The 23,741-nt window shown below is 35.9% G+C and overlaps 2 protein-coding genes across 2 annotated transcripts; both read left to right on the forward strand.

Annotated features, from left to right (window-relative positions):
- Nucleotides 1-282: 282 nt before the first annotated feature.
- On the forward strand, nucleotides 283-12,316 carry LOC115922490 (cholesterol 24-hydroxylase-like). Its single transcript, XM_030981417.1, has 4 exons — nucleotides 283-449; nucleotides 1,374-1,512; nucleotides 8,045-8,158; nucleotides 11,981-12,316. Exons 1-4 carry the CDS (start codon nucleotides 283-285, stop codon nucleotides 12,269-12,271), a joined length of 711 nt encoding a protein of 236 aa, XP_030837277.1. The 3' UTR covers nucleotides 12,272-12,316.
- A 1,387-nt stretch (nucleotides 12,317-13,703) lies between these two features.
- Nucleotides 13,704-20,875, forward strand: LOC589484 (cholesterol 24-hydroxylase). The gene is made up of 6 exons (XM_030982061.1): nucleotides 13,704-13,771; nucleotides 15,021-15,105; nucleotides 15,533-15,643; nucleotides 17,318-17,406; nucleotides 19,690-19,756; nucleotides 20,540-20,875. The coding sequence occupies exons 1-6, from the start codon at nucleotides 13,764-13,766 to the stop codon at nucleotides 20,681-20,683; spliced, it is 504 nt and encodes a 167-aa protein (XP_030837921.1). The 5' UTR covers nucleotides 13,704-13,763; the 3' UTR covers nucleotides 20,684-20,875.
- Nucleotides 20,876-23,741: the final 2,866 nt, after the last annotated feature.

Raw genomic sequence — 23,741 nt, forward strand, 5'->3', positions numbered from 1 at the left:
TGAGCGACTTTTCGGCTGGCTGAGTCGTTGCGATTTATTTTGGACTCCAAAAAAAAAAAAAAACCCCCCACTGAGCGACTTTTCGGCCGGCGCGATTTTCAAATTTTCGGGAGCAAAACCCCCCCCTTGAAAAAATCCTGCGTACGCCCCTGCCTTTAACTAACCTATTTACTTAATAACCTTCTATTTAAGCAGAGTGAGATGAACATTTCTTGTACAAATGGCACCTTGTGATTTTTAATTACTTTCGATCATGATGCAATCTGAGTAATTTTTTCTCTTATGAAGGAAATTCTGACACGAAGCAAATATTCAAAGTCGCCTGATCAGTACCGTGCCTTGAAGTCTTTGTATGGAGCCAGGACCTTAGGTAATGGTCTGCTCTCTGAGATGAACCATGAGGTCTGGATGAAGAAACGTGCTCTCTTTAATCCTGCTTTCCATCGCAAGTAAGACTCCTACAAATACAGGCCTTGCCTCATAAAACGAAAGGGGAGAGGGGGGGGGGGGGGGGAGGAGGGTAACAGTCATTTTATAATTCTGTCATATTTTACTTTCTGCTTGTTTACCAAGTCCCAACCATAAGTCCACCAATGCATATGCACCTGACCTGCCAACTAGAAATTGAACACAGTTTGATTTAATCCATTTTGAATTGCTTAAGAAGGAGAACATGTGAACATGTTTTCTTATGATTACTAGTAAAAGGTCTTTTGTTTAATCGGAACGGTATAGTTATAAATCTGTCCATGCCATTTTCCTCTTTGATATTTCTTTTGATCTGTAGAAACATGGACAACAGATTAGTAACAGTGACTTCTTGATATAAAACCTGTTCTGTCATGTGATGCGCCATACAAAGTAGAATAATTCCTTGAACAATTTCAAACTCTTAAGAAAACTCCTAAGAAAACAGATATATTCACGTTCTTTCAAATTTAACATGAAGTACGAGGCAAATGAGGATTAGAGTGGAAGAAGATCAAGAAGTGTATAAAGAAGTCAATGTTAATTCCATGAAGTATGAACAAATATATATATCTTGAAATGTAGTGGCATGTGATTTTGCAGATTTGCATCCGGAACACCATTGAAAGAAAAATTGAGAAATCACTATTAGATTTCATATTAGAGGAAGAACCATGATATACAGTGTAGGGACTTAAAGTTACGCTAAACCTCTACTGACTCAATTAGGTTAAAGAATACCAAACCAGTTATTCAGATTATTTGGATTTTTTTTTAGATGCACCAAGATAACAATATATATAACAATAATGCCTTTTGCATTCTATATACATGTTTTCAAGTTTTGTGTTTTCAATACATTTTGCTAAACTACTAAGAATTGATTTGTGATGTCTTTTCTGCAGATATTTAATAGGCATGATGAACGAGTTCAATAGCTGTTCAGATAAATTGGTCAATCACTTGATCCCATTAAGTGATGGTCAGACTGAGGTTGTCATGACCAAGGAATTTGAAAGGTTGACCATGGAAGTCATTGGAAAGGTCAGTGTACTGGGGCCATTCTTGTATGTTACAAACTGTGTTATCTTTCATGTTATTGAGAAATAAGTTATTATGGGAAACTGAAATTGCGTGGAATAGACTCTTAGTGTTGGTGCTTGCGCAGATGTTTTTCTTAACTGTTCATTTACACAGCCAGCTTTGTGCATAAATTGACAAATGACTTGTTCTAATTTCAGTTTGTTATGACATTAATAATTTTCAGAATGCCATCCCTTTTTAGAAATGGCTTTAGTTTAATTTTTGTTTAATGTAATCTTAAAATTACCTCTTGACTTCATTTGTGGTATAATGATTACGGAAGCTATCTAAACCATTGGCTAAGCTTTTTTGGACTTCTTGATCTAGAGCATACCCTGGTGTACTTTGAGTCACAGCTATTGAAAAAATCAAATGTTTCTTTTTGTCTCTTTTACACACTTTATTCATATTTTCTTTCATACTTTTAAATCTGCCTTTTATAGGGTCCTTGAGTAGAAATACATGTAGTATACCGGTATGTGTAATTCAACTGGGACCATTCTCCCCCCCCCCCCCCCATTCAGGTTAAGCCCCCATCACACCAAACTAGTTCTCACTACGTTCTGGAACTGTCCTAGAAAATCGTAAAACGGGTTGTGGTCGGGGCAGAATGTGTAAAAAATGTCTATAATACGATCCTAGTTCGATCGTAAACAGTCCTCAATACGTCCATCTCGTTTGTACCCCGTCCACAGCCTGTTCATAACTATTGTATTGTATTTATTAACATTTATTTACTTCTCAACAGTACAATATGAAACACAATTCAACATAGAGTATACAGTAAATAATTCAGATACGGAAGGAGGCGAAAACCCGGAAAGCATAGCTTGAGTTGGGAACGCCCATAATACATTAAAACAGTTACCGAGAGAACATTATAGATATTATTATGAAAATTATATTTCATATAACAGAAAGGTGATAGGAAAGAACAAAAATAGTAAATGGAACAGAGATAATTACGAAGTCATCTGCCACTTAAATAGATAATATACTTACAAATAACTTACTTTCATTTCATGATACTGGTCTATTGTATTGTGATGTATCCGATCACTTGCCTGTCTTTACCATTTCAAAGTTAAATGTTGCTAATATCAAATCATCGAAAGTAATCATAGGTCACAGAATTATAAATCAGAGAAATATTGAGGCCTTAATTAGGAATTTGCACGAAGTCAACTGGAGGGATGTATATGCTGCAGAAGATCCAAACGATAGTTATAATATTTTTCAAAATAAATTTCGTGCATTGTATGATAAGCATTTTCCAATTGTATTAGAAAGAAAAACAAAACAAGAAATTAAAATGTTGGATGACGAATGGACTGTTACAGTCGATCCGTCATAAGAGTAAATTATACAAAATGTATTTACGTAACCCATCAGACCAAAATGCTTATGTGTATAAAAACTATCGTAACCTACTCACAGCAGATTAATTCGTAAAGCAAAATCTCAGTATTTCCATGACAAATTTTTACTTAATAAATCTAATGTAAATCGTACGTGGCAAACGATCAATTCACTATACTTAACAAAAGTAAGCCAGCTGAGAATTCTGTATGTAATTATAACGGGGACATCGCTACAGAACCGGACATTATTTCGAACTCCTTTAATGACTTCAATACAATTGGTCCATCTTTAGAAAATAAAATCCCAGGTACCCAAACGAATTATTTACAGTATACGAATGATCCACCTGTTGACTCTTTGTATTTATATCCTACTAGGGAAAACGAAATTTGTAACATTGTTAGTACTTTTGGAAACAATAAAGCTGCAGGTTTGGACGAATACAGTCCAAGAGTCATTAAACAGGTCATTATGTACATCTGTAGACCCCTATGCCATATATTCAACATTTCATTATTAAACGGAATTTTTCCAGATGAGCTAAAGAAAGCTTAAGTAACACCAGTGTTTAAAGGGATCCGGTAACTTTGTCTCAGATTCTGAAATAAAATTCTGGATTTAGCTCATGATGCAATGATGATTATAAACCTTTAGGTCAGTCAGGAACTCCATGACTTTTACAAGCCGATCGCCTGTCTGATTATCAAGATATTTATGATTGGAATTACAAATTTTGAAAACCGTTCGCCTGACGGTTTTCATAACACTACAGTCTATTGGGGAAAACGAGTATGGTAAAACCGGTCACTCGAAGATTTTTACTTTTTTGAGGCACTTCTTGATCATTTTGAAGCGCAATTTTTTCCGGGCTTCAATATTACACCATATCACAGACACTGATAACACGTAGGGCCGTGTATCTCAGATTTAACATTGTTAAACGATCCCTTTAAATCTGGTGACAAGCGTGAATTTACAAACTATAGGCCCATTTCTGTACTGTCAGTCTTCTCTAAATTATTCGAGCGCACTGTTTATAAAAGAACTATTGAATTTCTTGACAAACATTCTATTCTCAATAAACATCAATATGGTTTCCGTAGGGATTATTCAACGTGTATAGCTCTTACCAGTCTTTCTAGTAAAGTCATAGACGCCTTTGAGGCAAATGAATTTGCAATTGGAGGTTTTATAGATATGTCTAAGGCATTTGACACAATAGTTAATCACAATATTTTACTATCTAAACTATATCGTTATGGAATACGTGGTGTAGCTCCTAAATGGTTTACCAGCTATCTTAACAATCGATTACAATGTACCAAATATCAATCTTCTATTTCGGAGTTTAGGACAATAACATGCGGAATTCCACAGGGTAGCCTGCTTGGGCCATTGTTATTTATATTATATGTGAATAATATTTATAAATCTGCTTATGAATTGCCTTTTATACTGTATGCAGACGACACAAACATATTTCACAGAGATTCAAACTTGAAGTCTCTTATGGATACAGTAAATGCAGGTCTTGCATATATATGTGAATGGTTCAAATCTAATAAATTATCTGTAAATGTAAAGAAATGTAATTATATGATTTTTCACAATGAAAAGAATGCAGATTTAAATGATTTCAATATTGTTCTTGATAATGTCATATTGCCAAGGGTAGATAAAGTCAAATTTCTTGGCGTTTATTTAGATAGTTCCTTGTCTTGGAAATACCATATTCACGAAGTTGAAAGTGAGGTGTCCAAAAACATTGGCATTATATCCAGACTCAAACATCTCTTGCCCAATCACATTCTACGTATGTTATCATTGTGCTCTTATACTTCCATATTTTCAGGTGGGCTGTATATAACGTACAGACCACCTTATAATTTCGTTAGAATTGCCTTTATTTATCAGGTGGGCTGTATATCGTACAGACCACCTTATAATTTCGTTAGAATTGCCTTTATTTATTTTTCTTACATCTAACCACTTTTTTGTAAGCACGATGACTTGAAAATGGCTCAATCAAATGCCTTCAAATTTGGCACACATATGTATAGGCATATGTACAAAGCACAATAACGTTTTCATCATTGACCTTGACTGATGACGTCATCTAGGCGCCATTTTGTAAATTTTTCGGAAAATCAACTCATGATCATATCTTCATAACCAAAAGGTATTTCTCATTCATATTTATCATGATCAAGGTCAATATCAGTCCGGTCAATTTCAGGTCAAATAACGCGCGCGTGTGCGTACGTCCGCGCGTCAATGCGCGCGTAAAAATTTAAAAATGCTCAAAATCGTCTCAAAATAATTTTGCATACGTTTAAGGCCATTCTAAGCATTTTATATAAAATCGCGCACACGTGCATGCGCGCGCGTTTTCGCGCGTAAAACTATTACACAACATAGGATCGCCATTTTTTTTTCTTTCATAATATTCCACATATTTTTACAAACAAATTGATACCATGTTTGTCTCTTTATGACTATTAATAACGGAATGATCGACCGTTTAACAAAAATTTCCGTGCGCGCGAGCTCTTGTTATACATAGCATATATGGGCAAAACATGCCTATACAAAATCCATTGTAGCTCTTTAGGCTGCAAGGTGACCCCAATTTTTTTCTTCATATTTTGATAGAGAATAAATTGGAGATATGATTTCATGTTTCATTTGACTCTCAATTTTCTCATGACGTCATCATAATGGCCTCCGAACTCATAATTTCAATTTGCATATTATGATGTCAGCATATTTTTTGAAAATTGATTGTATCTCTAAAAATATTGATCAATTTTCTTCCAAAATTTTGATATGTTCTACCTGAGACAATTCTCTACAAAAGCAGTGGTTATTATTCTTCATTTTGACAAAGGCATCGTGGCGTATTTTTGCAATTAAAGGAGGCATGTCAATTTTTCACATTTTGCGTATATTCTCTATGGGACATTACTTTTTCTCAAAACTCGATTCTACATTCTACATTCCCGTCTTTCGCGAGCAATATCTACGTCGTTTTAGCTTCGTTTACGCTGAACTTCGAGTATGTTTTAGCTGAGACAATAAGATATCTCTAATGTGCCCTTATTTTGTCTCAACTTTTAGTTGGATCAGCCCACCTATACTTGTTCCAAACAAGTATTACAAATCTAGTTCTTACTGTAATCTTGTTTGGGCGAATTCCTGCAAGTACAAAATACAAACGCTTACACTATTGCAGAAGAAGATTATTCGTATAATACCCGGAATGCACTATCGTTCCCAAACTGGTCCCATCTTTAAACAAATTATTTTCTTGAGATTCAGTGATATCAACTTGCATCAACAGGGTATTTTCATGTATAAAAGCATGAATAACATCTTCCAATCACAATTTAGTAATTTTATCAATTTTCAATGCAACTCGGAAACCCATACGTATAATACGAGAAGCGCTGCAAACATTCATCTCCCTTAACATAGAACCCGAAGATTTCAATTTGACATTCGATACTCTGGGCCAAAATTTTGGAACACCTTACCATCTATTCTACAAATATCGCTCTCCTTGGAGACTTTTTCCCTTAAGGCGCAAATGTATTTAATTGCTCGATATTGATACCTCTCTTGTATTTATGTGTGAAATGACCTCTTGTGGAATTCAATGACATGTTAGTATTTTGATCACTTACGTACATGCCTCAGCTGTTGCTAGTACATTCCCAGGACAATAATGTCAGATAAAGCTGTTGTCTGTTTGATGATTTTGCTTGTTTTTAATGATGTACCCGCTGCCTATTGGTACTTCGTTATTTTTATGATGTAATCACAGACACATGAACAGCCCAATTGGTAACTTTCTCTTTATAAGTGAACATGCTTTCCTATAATTATTTCTCTCCTCATTTTTTTCTCCTCTCTGTTCTATTTTTACTATTTTTGTTCTTTCCTATCAACTTTCTGTTATATAGAATGTAATTTTCATAATAATAAGTTCAGATCGGGTAGATTAGGCAGTCCAAACCAGTCTGTTGTCAGTTTAAACCCATTATTAACTAGTTCTACCTCGTTTCCAATACGTCCAAACCCATTCTAACTAGTTCGCCACTTGTTCTAACTAGTTTTTAACCCGACCACCCCGTTCAGAGGCAGTTCAACTCTTCCTCATCTCGTTCTGAGTGCGTTCGAACGCGCTCCTAGAGCGTGTGTAATCCCGTCCTGACTCGGGAGTTGTAAAAACTCAGCGCGTTCTCGCCATTCCTCATTCCCGTTCAACTTCAACGCTTTAGGCTTTGCAGATCAAGACGTTCAAGTCAAGCACCTATCACACCAAACTAGATCTCACTACGATCTGGAAAATGTTGCCGAACGGGTTCGAACTGTGTGTGAACGGAGAGAACGTATTAGCAACTATGATCTTTTTAAAGACTTCATGGACGGGCTCGGACTGGCTTGGACGGGAAGGGTGGTCTAGAACTTTGAGCCTGTTCAAAATTCTCCCCGTCCTGCAGTTGGACGGAGTGACAACGAACTTAAACGAGATGGACGTACTTGGATACTACTATAGGAACGTGTTACCACGTGATGTGGTGGAGCATCAATGAGGAAGAACATGCTGGGTTTGTATAGCACTCGAACCAGGGCGGGATTGCAAAGCGATAGAAGCGCGTTCGAACGCACTAAGAACGAGATGAGGACGAGTTGAACTGTCTCTGAACGGGGTGGTTGGGTTATAAACTATAGTTAGAACAAGTTCCGAACTAGTAAAAATGGTTTGGACTGCTTGGAAATATCAAATTTATTCGATCTGAACTTGATATGAACTGACTGTGGACGGTACAGACGAGTTAGACGTATTGTTGACTGTTAATGAACGAACTAGGATCGTATTAGAGACATTAGTCCAGTCCTAGCCCGTCCATGAAGTCCTTAAACAGGTCGCAAACAGTTGCTATTACGTTCAACTCCGTTCGCACACAGTTTGAGCCCGTTTGGCAACATTTTCGAGAACGTAGTGAGAAAGTCAGGTGTGATGGGGGCTCTACAATGTTACCAAATACATTTAAAGTAACGTATAAGTACGTATTTTGTGTTATAATATGATTTTAGTATTGATTCAAAGTATTTGTGTATTTTTTAGGTTGGATTTGGAATGGAGGATGATATCATTGGGAACCCAGATTCCCCTCTTTGTCAGCTCTTTCCAAAGGTTATGTCTGGCTTGCTATCTGTATACAGAAATCCACTACTAAAGGTATGTCTATCACAGACCACATGTCATGTAGGGGTCAGAATCCCAAAATGAACCCCCCTCCATACGTCTGTTAATTCTTGGGATGATAATTTATTTCAGGTCGATATTTCACAATATGATGATGATGACAGTGGCTTGTTGTCGTCCCAGAAAAAATGAAACCGAGAATTATCGATGTTTTATCATAACTTAATCACATTTATAATTAATAAATGACACATATTTGGAAAGCTTAGACCCTCCTCTTTCATTTGATGTAACTCTCTATGATGCATAATTAACGCATGAGTGATTAAAATCAATTTGAAGAGATGAAACCGAAAAGTCGTTTGGCGGGCGGTATCTGAATTTCAAAGAGAAAATCACATTTCTAGAAAGTTGAGTTTCTGCCCTTTCATATGACACCTCAATCAGGAAAAATGAGCTAGGAATGACAGAGTTCTGTTTGTTTAAAGTAGTGCTTGCATTTCCATAATTTGATTAAACGAATTCGTTTTCACTGGCTGCCTGCCGTAGCAAAAGGCAGAATTGACAAAAGACTTAACTCCATTTCGTTGACAATCAGCCATGCATGAAGTCTTTCGTCTACGGCTGATTGTCAACGAAACAGAGTAAGTCTTTTGTTAATTTCGTTTGTTGATACGGCAAGCAACCAGTGAAAACGAATTCGTTTAATCAAATTATGGAAATGCAAACACTACTTTAAACAATCAGAACTTTGTTATTCCTAGCTCATATTTCCTGAATGAGGTGTCATATGAAAGGGCAGAAACTCAACCTTTTAGAAATGTGATTTTCTCTTTGAAATTCAGATACCGCCCGCCAAACAACTTTTCGGTTTCCTCTCTTCAAATTGATTTTAATCACTCATGCGTGAAATATGCATTATTATGAGTTGCATCAAAGTTGCTTTCCAAATAATATTATGTGTCATTTATAAATTATAATTGTGATTAAGTTATGATAAAACATCGATAATTCTCGGTTTCGTTTTATCTGGGACGCACTGTATAGCGCCGGGCTAACTTCTGCTGGGCGCTCATAGCGCTTACAATATTTCGCAATATAAATGTTCTCGGTCTGTTTAAAATTTAGATTATTTTATATTATTGTATCCCCGCAGTATGCCGGTGGGGTACTTTGGATTCAGCAGCGTAACACAAGAATATGACACGGCGGCGCGTCGCCGCGTCATATTCTTGTGTGCGCTCTAACTGCAACATTCCCTGACGGATTTCTTTCAAATTTAGTATGGAGGCGTATCGTGGTACAGTCTCCACACCTATACATTTTGGTGATGCTGCCCCCAGCTAGTGATCCGTCTTCTATAGTGTAAAAGGCCATATTTTGTGGATGGTTTGTGCGCGCTCTATGACCCACATTTCTGAAAGGATTTCGTTCAAATTTTGAACGAAGGTGTATCTTGGAATAGTCTTCAAGCCTATATATTTTGGTGATGATGCCTCATGCACTGTTTCGTCTTTTAAAGGGTCAAAGGTCATATTATGATAGGTGACTTTTGTGTACTCTAGTGTGCATTCTAACTGCATCAGATTTCTTTCAAATTTTGTATGGAGGTGTATCTTGGTCTACAGCACTTTTGGTGATGCTGCCACCAGAGTTTCCGTTTTTTATAGGCTAAAAGGCCATATTTTTTTGATGGTTTGTGTGTGCTCTTTAGGCCACATTTTTCAAGGGATTTTGTTCGATTTTTCAATAAACGTGTATCTTGATATAATCTACATGTCTATAGATTTTGGTGATGCTGCTTCCAGTGTTCTGTCTTTAACAGGGTCAAAGGTCATATTTTGATAGATGTCTTCGTGGCACTAGTTTGCGGTATAACTGCATCATTCCTTAAAGATTAAGACCAGCATGCGATTGCATTGTGAAAGAAACGTTGTGGAATCGATCAGAGAAGGTTGATCATCTAGCATATAGTATTGGTGTGTACTGCAAGGTTCTGGAATCTTCAAAATGATAAGAAATTTGGCCAGTCTTCGTAAAGTTACAAGCAATGTACACAGGAAGATGTATATGGGACTACGCACACGTGCGCGACACGTGCGTTTATCTCTCACATACCAATGGATAAACTAATTTACCAAATATATCAATTAGTAGGCGGTTTCCCGGCAAAATTTTAATCATCATGTATTAGTCAAACCATATTCTTTCACATGATTGGTAATAAGAGCTTCCATTTCAATTTTTGAAATTGGGGCGTTTCCAATACTGGTCTTTACCTTTAACAGATTTCTTTCAAATTTTGTATGGAGGTGTATCTTGGTATAATCTACACACCTACAACTTTTGGTGATGCTGCCCCCAGTGTTCCGTCTTCTATAGGGTAAAAAGGTAATATTTTGGTGGGTGTCTAGTGTGCGCTCTCATGTCATAGGCCTACACTGTCGCTCATATAGTTGGATTTTTTTTTTACCCCAATTTATGAAAAAATGTTGACAATGATTTATTGCTAATAGATCTGAATAATAATTTGCCAGTGTTTGTTTTTGCGTGACTGCTAAAGCATGTGTATGCTACTATGCTTATCAACATATGGCTCCGGTTGTCTCATTTTCGCTCCCTGGAACATTGCCAGCACAAACCACTGACCTCTACCTCCTGGACGGATCATATCATGAGGGTTCCAATGAAAGAGATAGTGACAACGTACGTCGGGGTGGATGTGCTTTTCGTTTAAACAAAAAATGAATTTTTAACGATTCTTTTTGTAAACGTCCATAAGCTAATATGTTAGGCTGCTGACTCAATTAGGCGTTGTCAAATGAGACTAAACGCCGGCAATATGCTAGGGGATCTACGCTCCAGTGGCAAAAAAAGAAGGAAAAAAAAGGGGACAGATTTGTTTTGCCCCCTGGATTTCACCTAGTGCCCAAAGTCAGGCACCTGAATGCCCATTCTGATGGTAATTTAATGCCTATAACCCCTCAGCTCCTGGGGGCTCCGCCCCATGGACCCTACACCAATTAGTGACATACCAGTGCCACAAATAAGGTATCAAAATATGCTCATCTGACAATAATTTAATGTATAAAACCCCTGAGCTTCCGGGGCTCCATCCCCTGGACCCCAGGCCAATTCGTGACCTGCCAGTGTCACAAATAGGGTATAAAAATATGCTCATCTGACGATAATGTAATGTATAAAACCCCTGAGCTTCTGGGGCTCCGCCCCCTGGACCCAACACCAATTTGTGTCCTGCCAGTGTCACAAATAAGGTATCAAACTATGCTCATCTGAACGTAATTTATTGCCCAAAACCCCTGAGCTTTAGGGGGCTCCGCCCCTTGACCCCCGCCGAGAAGCGTTTAGCGGGGCCTGCATGTAAGAGTGGGGGTGATGGGGATTTTTTTTGTTTTGACTGTATGCAGCAGGGGGCTAGGGTAGGGGGTAGTTCCCACAAATAGAAAAAAAGAAAAACAAGAAAATGCAATAAATTTCCAATAATTCATTAAATTTCCCCCCGGTCCCCAACATAAAAAAAAAATCTTCTGTGTGCCCATGCCTTGAGCCATAATGCATGGTCGGTATTTACTGCTGCAAACAGAATTGGTAAATTTCTAAGTTATGATGGGGATAGAGATTCATGTATGACAATGTGATACATTTAAAATGTATCTTTACTCATTAAGCAACAAGAAATTATGTTCATAAGTGATCATCCCATGGTTCTGACACTTCTCAGGCTGTTTATTTTTATACAGTGTATGAGTCTCTTTTCAAGGTATTTGGATAAAACCAACGGGTTTGCTGTATGTTTATAATGTATGTGTTTATTCATGTATTCTTACCGTACAGTACAGCATCCTTCCCAAAGACCTCAAATACAAACGTGAGGTTAGAGCAGCTGCTAATGAGATCCGAGCGATGGGTCGGCGTTGCATCTTGGCTCGTATGGATGCTCTTAGACGGGGTGACCAAGTTCCTCGTGACATTCTAACTTACATCCTGCAGGAGTCAAACAACTCGGAAGGAGGAATCAAAGACTTTGACTTAGAAGAACTGGTCGATGAGTTCTTTACCTTCTTTGGAGCTGGTAACTTTTTGTGCACCATCTTTCTTTCTTATTCTTATAATAAACTGGTCTAGTGGTCAGCTATTTGTCTCCATGCACCTTCAATCCAATTCTGATAACTCCAGTTTCAAAACTGCACAGCATAATTGACAAAAGACTTAACTCCGTTTCGTTGAAAATCAGCCATGCATGAAGTCTTTCGTCTACGGCCGATTGTCAACGAAACAGAGTTAAGTCTTTTGTTAATTCAGTTTGTTTCTACGGCAGGCAAACAAACAGAACTTTGTTATTTCTAGCTCATTTTGCCTAACTGAGTTACCATATGAAAGGGCAGAAACTCAACTTTCTAGAAATATAATTTTCTTTTTGAAGTTCAGATACCGTCCGCCAAATGACTTTTTGCTTTCCTCTCTTCAAATTCATTTTAATCACTCATGCTTGAAATATGCATTATATGAGTTGCATCAAATGAAAGAGGAGGATCTGAGCTTAACAATGTGTCATTTATCAATTATAATTGTGATTAAGTTATAATAAAACATCGATAATTCTCGGTTTCGTTTTTTCTAGGACGCACTGTACAGTATCTATAAAACCCTGAATCCTAATTACACATTTTACCTTTAACACAGATCCATGAATCACCTTTATAGTACTATGCCTACTAAGGATGTTTTCAAAGTATGAAGCATTGGTTCTGATCTTCCAAAGGAGATGGTTGACCGCTTTGCACATTATAGACTATTTCTTAAGTTAATTTCCAAAGTTTATGAGGTAAATCTGCTTTTACAGTATGAAAAGTTAGCAAGGAAGTTGATATAACTGTCAGTGTAAGAAAATTGTGGTTATGTTAAATCTTCCTACAATACGTGCTATCCTAGAATAGACTGCAAATGTAATCCAAGTGTTTATATTTTACATTTTAAACAATTTATTGATTCAATTATTTGATGTTTTAATTAAATATATGTGTAAAATCAGTTATTTCGCACCATTTTGTAAATCATAATCTCAGTTTCTTATATTTTATAACTGCTGTTGTGTGCAGTTTATACTTTTCGAGTGTGCAAATGTGTTAAATTTATTGTTCTTTTATTATGCCAGGCCCTGGGATAGCAGTTTGTTAACTGAAGACGCTACCCTTCTCTAATATAGCTCTATATTGACTGAAATAACAGTAGATTTTTTTTAGGGGCCTTATCAAAACAAGACTATATATATATATATATATATATACATATAAAAGTGCGAGACAGTGCGAAAAGTACAGCTACGTCTCACGTTCTAGACCATTTTCTTCACGCCTATATATATATATAAAAATTATATATATATATATATACATATATCAGATTTTGTGTAAATATGACATGACAGGGATGTTTTTGGAAGTCAGGTTGATTTCTTTGTAAGTTGTAGTTTGGTTTGCATATCTACCATCTAGTGTTTAATGCTACATTGTTGAACGATATAACATTTCAATGATATTTGTACCCACCAGGTCAGGAAACAACATTCAACCTTCTCTCCTTCACTCTTCTTCATCTTGGTAGAAATCCTCAAGTCATGAAAAAGTGAATATCGTATCTTCAAATAGATGTACCTCCTGTTTGTGTCTAATGGTACCATATCCTTACACAGATGTACCTCCTGTTTGTATGTAATGGTACCATATCCTTACATAGATGTACCTCCTGTTTGTATCTAATGGTACCATATCCTTACATAGATGTACCTCCTGTTTGTATGTAATGGTACCATATCCTTACATAGATGTACCTCCTGTTTGTATCTAATGGTACCATATCCTTACACAGATGTACCTCCTGTTTGTATGTAATGGTACCATATCCTTACATAGATGTACCTCCTGTTTGTATCTAATGGTACCATATCCTTACATAGATGTACCACCTTATATACCACAGAGTTATCGTATATAAGTGTGATCAGGATTATTGTTAGGGATTGAAACAATAACAGAGATGCTAACCAGTACGATTATATCTAGTACTCATATTTAGTACGATAATCAGAGTGAAATACGATATCACCTTTTAAAATGCGATTTAAAAATCTTTTTTTAATTATTTTTTCAAAACCCATAAAAACAGCGGAATTGCATTGAAACAGGTACAAGTAAACCCCCGCAACACCAACAAAAAACTTTGCTTTACAATTTTTCTTTTAAAATTCTAATGAAAGAGCAAACATTTTACTTGACCGTACTTACCAGTAAAACATTTTTCTGAAATTGACTGGCCCGGGGCCGATGGACCAGTGGAAGTGTCAAGTTTTTCGTGAAAATCTGATTTCTTTTTCCAAAATCTGATTTTTTAGGATACTCGGTCTGTTTTTTGTGTCAAAAGGTTGGCATCTCTGCAATAATGGTCCTAAATCATTCACACATTTTCACAGAATTTTGCTGCTCATGAGACCTCATGTTTTTTTTTTAAATTGTGTTAATTGCAATAGCTGATGAAGTTATAAATGATGATTTCGAGTAGCAGTATCAGAAATTTTTATTGAGACATAGAATGGCTTCTTCCGGTAACCTTTGCTGCTTTATTTTCTGATCTAAGTCGAAATACCTTTATTATGGGCAAGTTTAAAATTGCAATAATTTTCTGACATAAAATTAAACTCACGTTTGGAAACTTTTCCTGGTATTTATCAATTTGCTTAAGTTTCCTTCTCAGTTAACAATTATTGTGATTTATTTTTCTAGTAGAAATATTACTGATACCTGCTGATCCCAAAGAAATTAATTTATTCAACTAAAATATAGTTATAAATCTTTTTGATCTTTTCATTTTCACCCAGACTCCGTGATGAAATTGATACTGTATTGAAAGGGAGAAACTATGTTGAATATTCAGATGTCAGCAAGATGAAGTATCTAACCTTGGTAAGACTGCAATTCTTTTCTTTTTACATCAAAAGGTTACACTTTTTGTTATGAACCGTAGGACTAAAGTTTCATTAACAAAACAATGTCCGATGAAGACACAAAACAGTGATTTTTTTTTTTTACAATCAAAACAAAATAGTATCTTACTTATGGCAACCATTTGTGTAGGACTTGCTGTTGCATCAATGTTTATAATTTATCATTGATAAACTTCTGGATTTCCTAGTTCAAAAATGTACTTCTCAAACATGAATTCCCAAGAGCTTTGAACCTTATTTCACGCACCTGTTACCTTACAGGGCATTTATTTACAGGATATTTTTGTCTTTTCCCCCTTCAACTTTGAGGAAATCCATTTTAATTACATCGATAGAATGCTGATAGTTCTTGGCTAATGTATATTATTAACTGTCTTCTCTTTCAGGTTTTGAAAGAGGCTCTTAGAATCAACCCTCCTTTTGGTCATATCCATAGACTTTTACCTCATGAGATGGATCTATGTGGATACAAAGTGCCTAAAGGCAGTGTTGTAATGGTAAGTATGTATATCCACAGTCAATGATAATGAAGATTCACATCATTTTTATGGCACCATATATCTGTTTTTAAAAAAACATTCAAAGGCGCGAGCTCCTCCGATAAAGTTTACATTTAAATGTCTGAAGGAAGATCTGAGTCATGAGTGAAGCTTTAAAGTGGTCCTGATTGTCAATTTCGCGAAAAAATGATGGGAGGGAGTTCCACAGGCGAGAAGCAATAAAGAAAAGTGCCCGGTCTCCATATCCCTTGAGATGAGTAATGGGCATCTGGAGATTAAGGCTACCTGAGGGAAGACCGGGGAGAAGATGACGCCGCTCAATTGAAGATGACACATATCCAGGGGTCTGACCATGAATCGCCTTAAATGTGAGCAGCAGGACCTTGGATTCAATTCTGCTCTTGACAGGAAGCACATGCAGCTCAGCCAGTACAGGAAAGATGTGACCATGCTTCCTCAGCCCAGGAAGCAAACGTGCTGCTGCATTCTGTACTCCTTGATGTTCTTTCAAGGTTGCAGAAGGAAGACCAGCTAGAAAACTGTTACAGAAATCAAGTCGTGAGGAAACTAGTGAATGGATAAGGTTTTCTGCTGCCTACCCTATAAGCAATGGTCTAATAGCTGCAATGTTAGAAAGCTGGAAGTAAGCAGTCTGACATACCTGTAAAATGTGCCTGTACATCTTCATGGACTGATCGAAGTAGACCCCAAGTTTACAGGCGCTTACTGTAGGAGAGCCAGACACATTGCCAACTTGGAGGTCCATAGTTTGATCTTTTTCCTCATGTTTGGTGAAGAGATGATGAGGTATTCGGTCATGAAATTCTTCACCATCCATTGCAGCCTTTTCATCAGTTGCCACCGTTCGATCAAATGTCACATACAGCTGGGTGTCATCTGCGTACAAGTGGACTTGAAGACCATTTTGGCAGGCTACGTTCCCAAGAGGGAAGTGTACAACGTGAAGAGTACCGGTCCAAGGACGGAACCCTGCGAAACGCCGTAGATTAAGGAAGCTTTATCCGACACAGTTCCAATGAAGTTCACATCCTGTCGTCTGCAGTGAAGATATGACCTGAACCACTCCAGGGCAGTGTCATCGACCTCGAAGTCCCGTTGCAGGCCCCGGAGAAGCACTTTGTGATCAATTCTTTCGAATGCAACCGATAAGTCCAAAAGAATTACCATAGCTGCTTTTTTTCGTCCTCTGCCCTCAAGATGTCATTTGATATTGCATGGTCTCAAGGTGTGATGTTAGTCTTTTGGCGACTACTCTCTCGAGGACTTTGAGGAGGAAAGGCAGATTAGATATAGGCTGATAACTGCTCATCTCATCACGATCGAGGGATGACTTCTTCAGTACAGGAGTAACATGAGCAAGTTGCAGTTCAACAAATTACGTATGGCCAAAGAAATTACCTTCTCGTATCATTTTTTTTAAATCAGCAATGAAAATGAACAGAATACAAAGCAATGGGACCAGCACACTTAACCTGATATAAAGAAGAGGTAGTTATAAACACTATTCTTGATAGCTTCCTCTGTATTTCCTTTCTGTATTGCTTACTATAATTTTGTATTAGAATGTATACGATTATGAAAGTAATAAAGATATGATAGTGTATTAATGAAACCACTTTTTACAATTCCTATTACTCTCTTTCTATTCAGATACCCGTATATGGAATGGGTAGGAATGAGAAACATTTCAAGAATCCAGAGAAGTTTGATCCGGAGAGATTCACAAGGGATGAGGACAGGTAGGAATAAAATCAATCATAATTATACTGTCAAAGAAAAACCTGATAGATTAAGGGATATTATTTAGTGTTAGTTGGAGAAGAAAGAAAAAATAACAGGGAAATCTATTAATATATTTCATAACCATTTTTTTGCTTTGTTTGGATCATCTCCGACCTTCTAAAATTAAATTAAATAATAATATATATATATATATATATATATATATATATATATATATATATATATGATGGTACTATAGGCCTGAGTCAAAGCGGTTCCCCGCCCGGTCCCCGACCGTCACGCCGAAACACGGGTTTGAATATTCGGGTTTCGGGTTTTCAAAATTAAATTTCACACTGATATTTTGAAATAAAGAACTTAAAATATGCAATTCACAAACTTATATTTCAATTTAATTAAATAAATATGCTTTAGAAATAAATGGATATCGTTTCAGTTGTTGGTAGGTGTTTTTATCGCTCTAAAATTGAGGCTGCAAGAAAGGAATCACGCTTCGTGGTACCGAGTGCGTTCAGAAACGCAAATCAAAATATGACCCACTGAAGACTGAGCAATTAAGTTACGAAAGTACCACACACAAGACTAAAATGTTGATCAGAATATAACAATTATATCGTGATAATAATAGGCATTAATTTAATTTTCAAAATATATCCAAAACATAATGATTAACCCTTGATATCATGATGAAGGAAACTGAATTAAAGCTCTTGATTTTCAGTTAGGGTTGAATAAATATGTATTCGGTCAGGATCGTCAAATTGTAGAATACTCTCTACTTATTTCAAAATTTGTAAGCATTAAACAATCTAAAATAAGTATTTAGGCATATTTTGTAGACCTATGTTTATCTGATTTTGAGTCTGTCTAGTGTTGTAATTTTCATTTCTTTACAACCCTGGCCCACTAGTCTCATTTTTATCTCCTATATCTTTAAATAGGTATTTAGGCATATTTTATAGACCTATGTTTATCTGATTTTGAGTCTGTCTAGTGTTGTAATTTTCATTTCTTTACAACCCTGGCCCACTAGTCTCACTTTTATCTCCTATATCTTGAAATAGAGCAAGCTGTTTTATTGATACATAGACAAAATAGAGAGCAGGATATGCTTCACTTGTATTATAAGATTTAATCAGTTTATCCCTTTATGATAGAAGTTTTAATCATCCTGTTGTCACCTCTGGCAATGAAAGGATTATTCACAAATAGAAAGGTGAAATTTGCGCTTAGGTTGAGACTAGGTTGAGACTAGGTTGAGACTAGTAAACTGTTATGTATGGTCTGTGACCCTGTCCTATTGTATGGAGCAGAAACATGGACAATAAACAAGGCCATGGAAAATAGAATAACATCTTTTGAAATGTGGATCTACAGAAGAATGATGAAAATATCCTGGAAACGAATGAGAACCAACAAAGAGATATTGCACATGGCAGGGCGTAAACAAATTGCACTAGTAGGATTAGTTAAGGAGAGAAAAATCAAATACTTTGGTCATGTTAAAAGGCACCAAAGCCTCTTAAAGGATGTATTGGAAGGAAGAGTGGAAGGAAGTAGACCTAGAGGGAGACCCAGAATCAACTGGGAAGAGAATGCAATAACTGGAGTGGACTAAAACTGCAAGAGTGCACCAGAATGGCAGAAGATGAAAATGGCGAGATGTTGCAATCAACCTCCGAACCGGGAGGAGATACGCAGATAGATAAATAGAGTTGTCACTTTGCACAATACCTTGAGATTCAGAGTGTTTCAATAGACTGCATACTCTCCAACTGAAGGAACATTATTTCGGAACAGACATTTTACTCTTTTTTAGTTGGGTTAGGAAACTTGATGAGTAATAAATACATGATTTTTAAACCTAAGAATCTCCTCTTAGAACCAGAACCTAAGCTATTAAAATAAAATTGTAATATGGCGACTTTTTGATGGTTTGTGGGGCTGGGTCACATTATTGACACTCACTTAATAAACAGTTTATAAGAAGTCATACATTTTTATTATCAATGATGTGAAACCACAAAACAATACATGTTAATAAATCTCAAGTCAGTAAAAAGGTAAAAATTGATTTAATTTTTTTTTCTTCTTCCTGGTGATAGGAATGACCCCGACCTTTATTGTACTAAAAGCTTTCAAAGCCAATAGGATGAAACTAACCATAAATTAAGTCCTAGTGAAAGACGATAACAAGAAAAATAAATAGATTTTTTCATGGCCTTGACCAAAATGTCTGTATTACCTTATATTGTGAACTTTGTTTTATGATCTTGCAGCCCCTTATTTGCGTACATACCATTTTCTCTGGGTGCTCGAGCCTGCATCGGCCAGACGTTTGCTATGGTGAGTATATCAATCAAAGTAGTACAATCTACAGTAGGCATCCCTTAAAGGTAAAGACCAGTATTGGAAACGCCCCAATTTCAAAAAATGAAATGGAAGCTCTCATTACCAATCATGTGAAAGAATATGTTTTGACTAATATATGATGATAACAAATTTGCCGGGAAACCGCCTACTAATTCATATATTTGGTAAATTTGTTTCTCTCATGGTCTGTGAGAGATATAGGGTAGTCCCATATACATCTTTCTGTGTATAGTGCTTGTAACTTTACGAAGAATGGGCCAAATTTCTTATCATTTTGATGATTCCAGAACCTTGCATATGCTAGATGCTAGATGATCAACCTTTTCTGATCGATTCCACAACGTTTCTTTCACAATGCAATCGCATGACCATAACTGGTCTTTACCTTTAAGGGCAATATAAATCCCATAGCAGTGCATACTTGTAAACATGATTTTTTTTTTTAATGAACTCCTATGTCCCATTCCTCTTTTTTGCATTATGGAATTGTGAACACAAGTTGACATTAAAATATGGTATTTATTTTGTTGATGTTTTATATGAATCATGCTTTAGGAGGGCTTTCAGCTTGATACAGTCATCAGATGAACAGGAATCTTTGTTCGTTATTGATATTTATTTTCCTCTCATCTTTGTAATAGTATTGATTGGAAAACAAAATAAACAGATTTCCATTTTTTTTAAAACTATCAACTAGGATATATTTTCAACCTTTGATGCAGATTCCTTTTGTAATTTTGATTGTATTCCTATTAGATTGAATCCAAGGTGGTCCTATGTAAGCTCATTCAGCAACTGGAATTCCAACTTGTACCCAACCAGAGCTTTGATTTTGTAGAAGCAGTCACTCTTACGCCCAAAGATGGCTGCAAAAGTTACATGACAATGAGAAACCTGTGACATGACAATGAGAAACCTGTGACATCACATTGAGAAACCTGTGACATCACAATGAGAAACCTGTGACATCACATTGAGAAACCTGTGACATCACATTGAGAAACCTGTGACATCACATTGAGAAACTTGTGACATCACAATGAGAAACCTGTGACATAATCACAATGAGAAACCCGCATCATCACATCATATTAGGACACATTGTGTGATAACTGTTATTATTGTTTTATATTGTGGATTTGATGTACATGTATTATGTTTAAACACTTACAAGGGGGTACAATTCAACTACACTCACTAAGGAGCACTCTAACCACTAAACATTGTACACTTGTGCACATACGATCACTCTGGATACTCTCTAAAAAAATCGAGTGATCACGGACGTCACTCCTCTGGAGAGTGAAAATGTAGTGAAAATAGAGTGAACATTCACTCTTTTCTTCTTAGAGAGCACTCTAAAATAAATCGATTTTCACACCTAAACAAGTGATCACGGACGTCACTCCCAAGAAAGTGAAAAAAGAGTGAAAATTCATTCTTTTTTTTAAGAGAGTACACTCACTAAGGAGCACTCTAACAACTAATCATTGTTTGTTTGTTTGTTTGTTTGTTTGCTTTTATTTCTGCGTTCAAAATAATACAATACATAATATAAAATGTGTTTACAAAGATAATATACAAAACAATTCATAAGATAAACAATATAGTCATGATACATAATGAATACAAAATAAGGAAGTGAGCTTAAACTTTTTTTTTTATAGATATATATCCATATATACGCACATATACATACATATACATATATATATATATATATATATAACTATGGATTGCACATACGGAAGACATGTGATAAAAATCAATATTTTGGAGACAGTAGCAAAATGGTACCATAAAGTTAAAACAAGCATACAAACTTTCGTTTTTATTTCGCAGAAAAGATCTTCAAACCAGAGTCTTTCAATTACTTAATTACTTTTTACCCTCAAAGACACACTTTTTCGGTAAAAGATATACCGTCGTAATTTATGTCTCCTTTACGTTTCATTACTATCTGAGCAACAAAAGGGAGACATTTTGTCTTTCTCATACTATTGGGAGACATGTCTCCTAATGATAGTGATACTGAGCATGCACACATAATTATATGTATATATATATATAAATGTAACATAATTAAAATGTATGTTTTGCTTTATAGATTTTTGAACATACTATTAGTCTTCATACAAGCCTAAAGGGTTATAAGGATTGCACATAGGCTTAGTCTATATTAAATTACTATTATCGTTATAATTATAATAACTATTATCATTATTATCATTTCTATTAACATTGTTATAAATTCTTGTTTATTAACACGAAAATGTCTCCTTCATGTGGGTGTCTCCTATAAGTAGGTATAATAACACCAAAATGTCTCCCAAATGTCAGATCTATAGAAATATTATCATCATCATTATTATTATTGTTATTTGATTTAATTCCACAAACTGGAAACTTCCTGGGTCTTTGAAGACATGCATTACTTCTAGGAAACACCCACTCAATGGAGACATATTTGTGTCTCCTTGAAGTACAAGTTTATCGATTATTTTGTCTATGTTATTATTAATGTTTTTTTTATCATTTTTTTCTTGTGTGGAGGTATATTCGCACATGTCCTTTGTTTTTGTTAATACTCGATATGACATGCAGTGGCGGATCCAGGGCGCAACAGGTGCGCAACAGTTTTTACCATCTTCATCCCATTATCATAATTATAACTATCCTCTTTATAAATCATAATATCATTATCAATGTCATATGAATGGATTTGTATACTATAAGAAAAATATGAAAAGGAAAAAGAATCTTGCATGTGAAGACACCATATGCTAACTTTCAAAAAGGAACCCGAACGCGACCCGACCGTTTAGCACAAGCCAAACAAAACGAACCAGACACAACGAATCTCACAGACATGTGTATATGGACACAAACTCAATCAAAATATGCATTCACATCTTCAACTGGTCATCCACAAAAGGTCACATTCAAAAGCAAAAACAAAACGCGGGAACTATTTAGTTATTTTATTAGCAAGGAATTTATTACAAAGGTAAACCATGGATTAATTGAGCAAGTCTAAAATCAAGCAATAAAAATTGGGCACATGCTCAAAATTATAAATAAGCATGAAGTAGAATACATATATTATATAAATGGGAGAGATCTCAATGCAAAATATTAAATTAATAGTCACATTGAATATTAAAGAAACAATTTAAATTGCACAGACAATACAAGAAAATATTTCAGTGTATCACATCATCAGGCAAGAAAATAAAGAAATGGCAAGAAAGAGACAGAAAATTGGAAATAGGGAAAGGGAGGGAGAGAGACAGAACAAAGTAGTGTGGTGGTGGTTTTGGTAGTAAACCTCCTTGGTAGTGGTAGTAGTAGTAGTAGAAGTAGTAGTAGTAGTGGTAGTAGTAGTAGCAGCAGTAGCAGTAGTAGTAGTAGTACAGTGGAACCTCGTTATAACGATATCGGATATAACAAAATCCTCTTATAACGAGGTAATTTTGCTGGTCCCAGCTCTTTATATTTCTTTGGTTTTTTACACTGATATAATGAGAAACCTGATATAACATTAGGTAATTTTCATGGTCCCAAGGACCTCGTTATAAAGAGGTTCCAATGTAGTAGTAGTAGTAGTAGTAGTAGTAGTAGTAGTAGTAGTAGCAGTAGTAGCAGCAGTGGCAGCAGCAGTAGTAGTACTGTAGTACTACTAGTAGTAGTTGTAGTAATACAAGACTAGTAGTAGTAGTAGTAGTAGTAGTAGTAGTAGTAGTAGTAGAAGTAGTAGTAGTAGTAGCAGTAGTAGTTTTATATTTCTAAAATATTTATAAAACTAATAATGCTTAACCTTGAAATTCTACATATAATTGGAACATACATACTCTACCCAACCATGACTAACTTGACATGAACCAATGAATAACCACTCGTGCATGAACGAAAACAGAGCTTCTCAAAAAAGGTGTAAAATTAAGATGTGGTCAAAACT

The sequence above is a fragment of the Strongylocentrotus purpuratus genome, unplaced genomic scaffold, assembly GCF_000002235.5.
Source record: "Strongylocentrotus purpuratus isolate Spur 01 unplaced genomic scaffold, Spur_5.0 spur5_scaffold_12, whole genome shotgun sequence".
Classification (NCBI taxonomy): domain Eukaryota; kingdom Metazoa; phylum Echinodermata; class Echinoidea; order Camarodonta; family Strongylocentrotidae; genus Strongylocentrotus; species Strongylocentrotus purpuratus.

Excerpts from the sequence above, each read along its gene's own strand:
- LOC589484 (XM_030982061.1), top strand. Across the intron at positions 15,644-17,317 it reads CTAAAGGCAGTGTTGTAATG|ATACCCGTATATGGAATGGG; the intron begins GTAAGTATGTAT and ends CTTTCTATTCAG. Across the intron at positions 17,407-19,689 it reads TTCACAAGGGATGAGGACAG|CCCCTTATTTGCGTACATAC; the intron begins GTAGGAATAAAA and ends ATGATCTTGCAG.
- LOC115922490 (XM_030981417.1), top strand. The coding sequence starts at position 283 with ATGAAGGAAATTCTGACACGAAGCAAATATTCAAAGTCGCCTGATCAG. Across the intron at positions 1,513-8,044 it reads CCATGGAAGTCATTGGAAAG|GTTGGATTTGGAATGGAGGA; the intron begins GTCAGTGTACTG and ends TGTATTTTTTAG. Across the intron at positions 8,159-11,980 it reads ACAGAAATCCACTACTAAAG|TACAGCATCCTTCCCAAAGA; the intron begins GTATGTCTATCA and ends CTTACCGTACAG.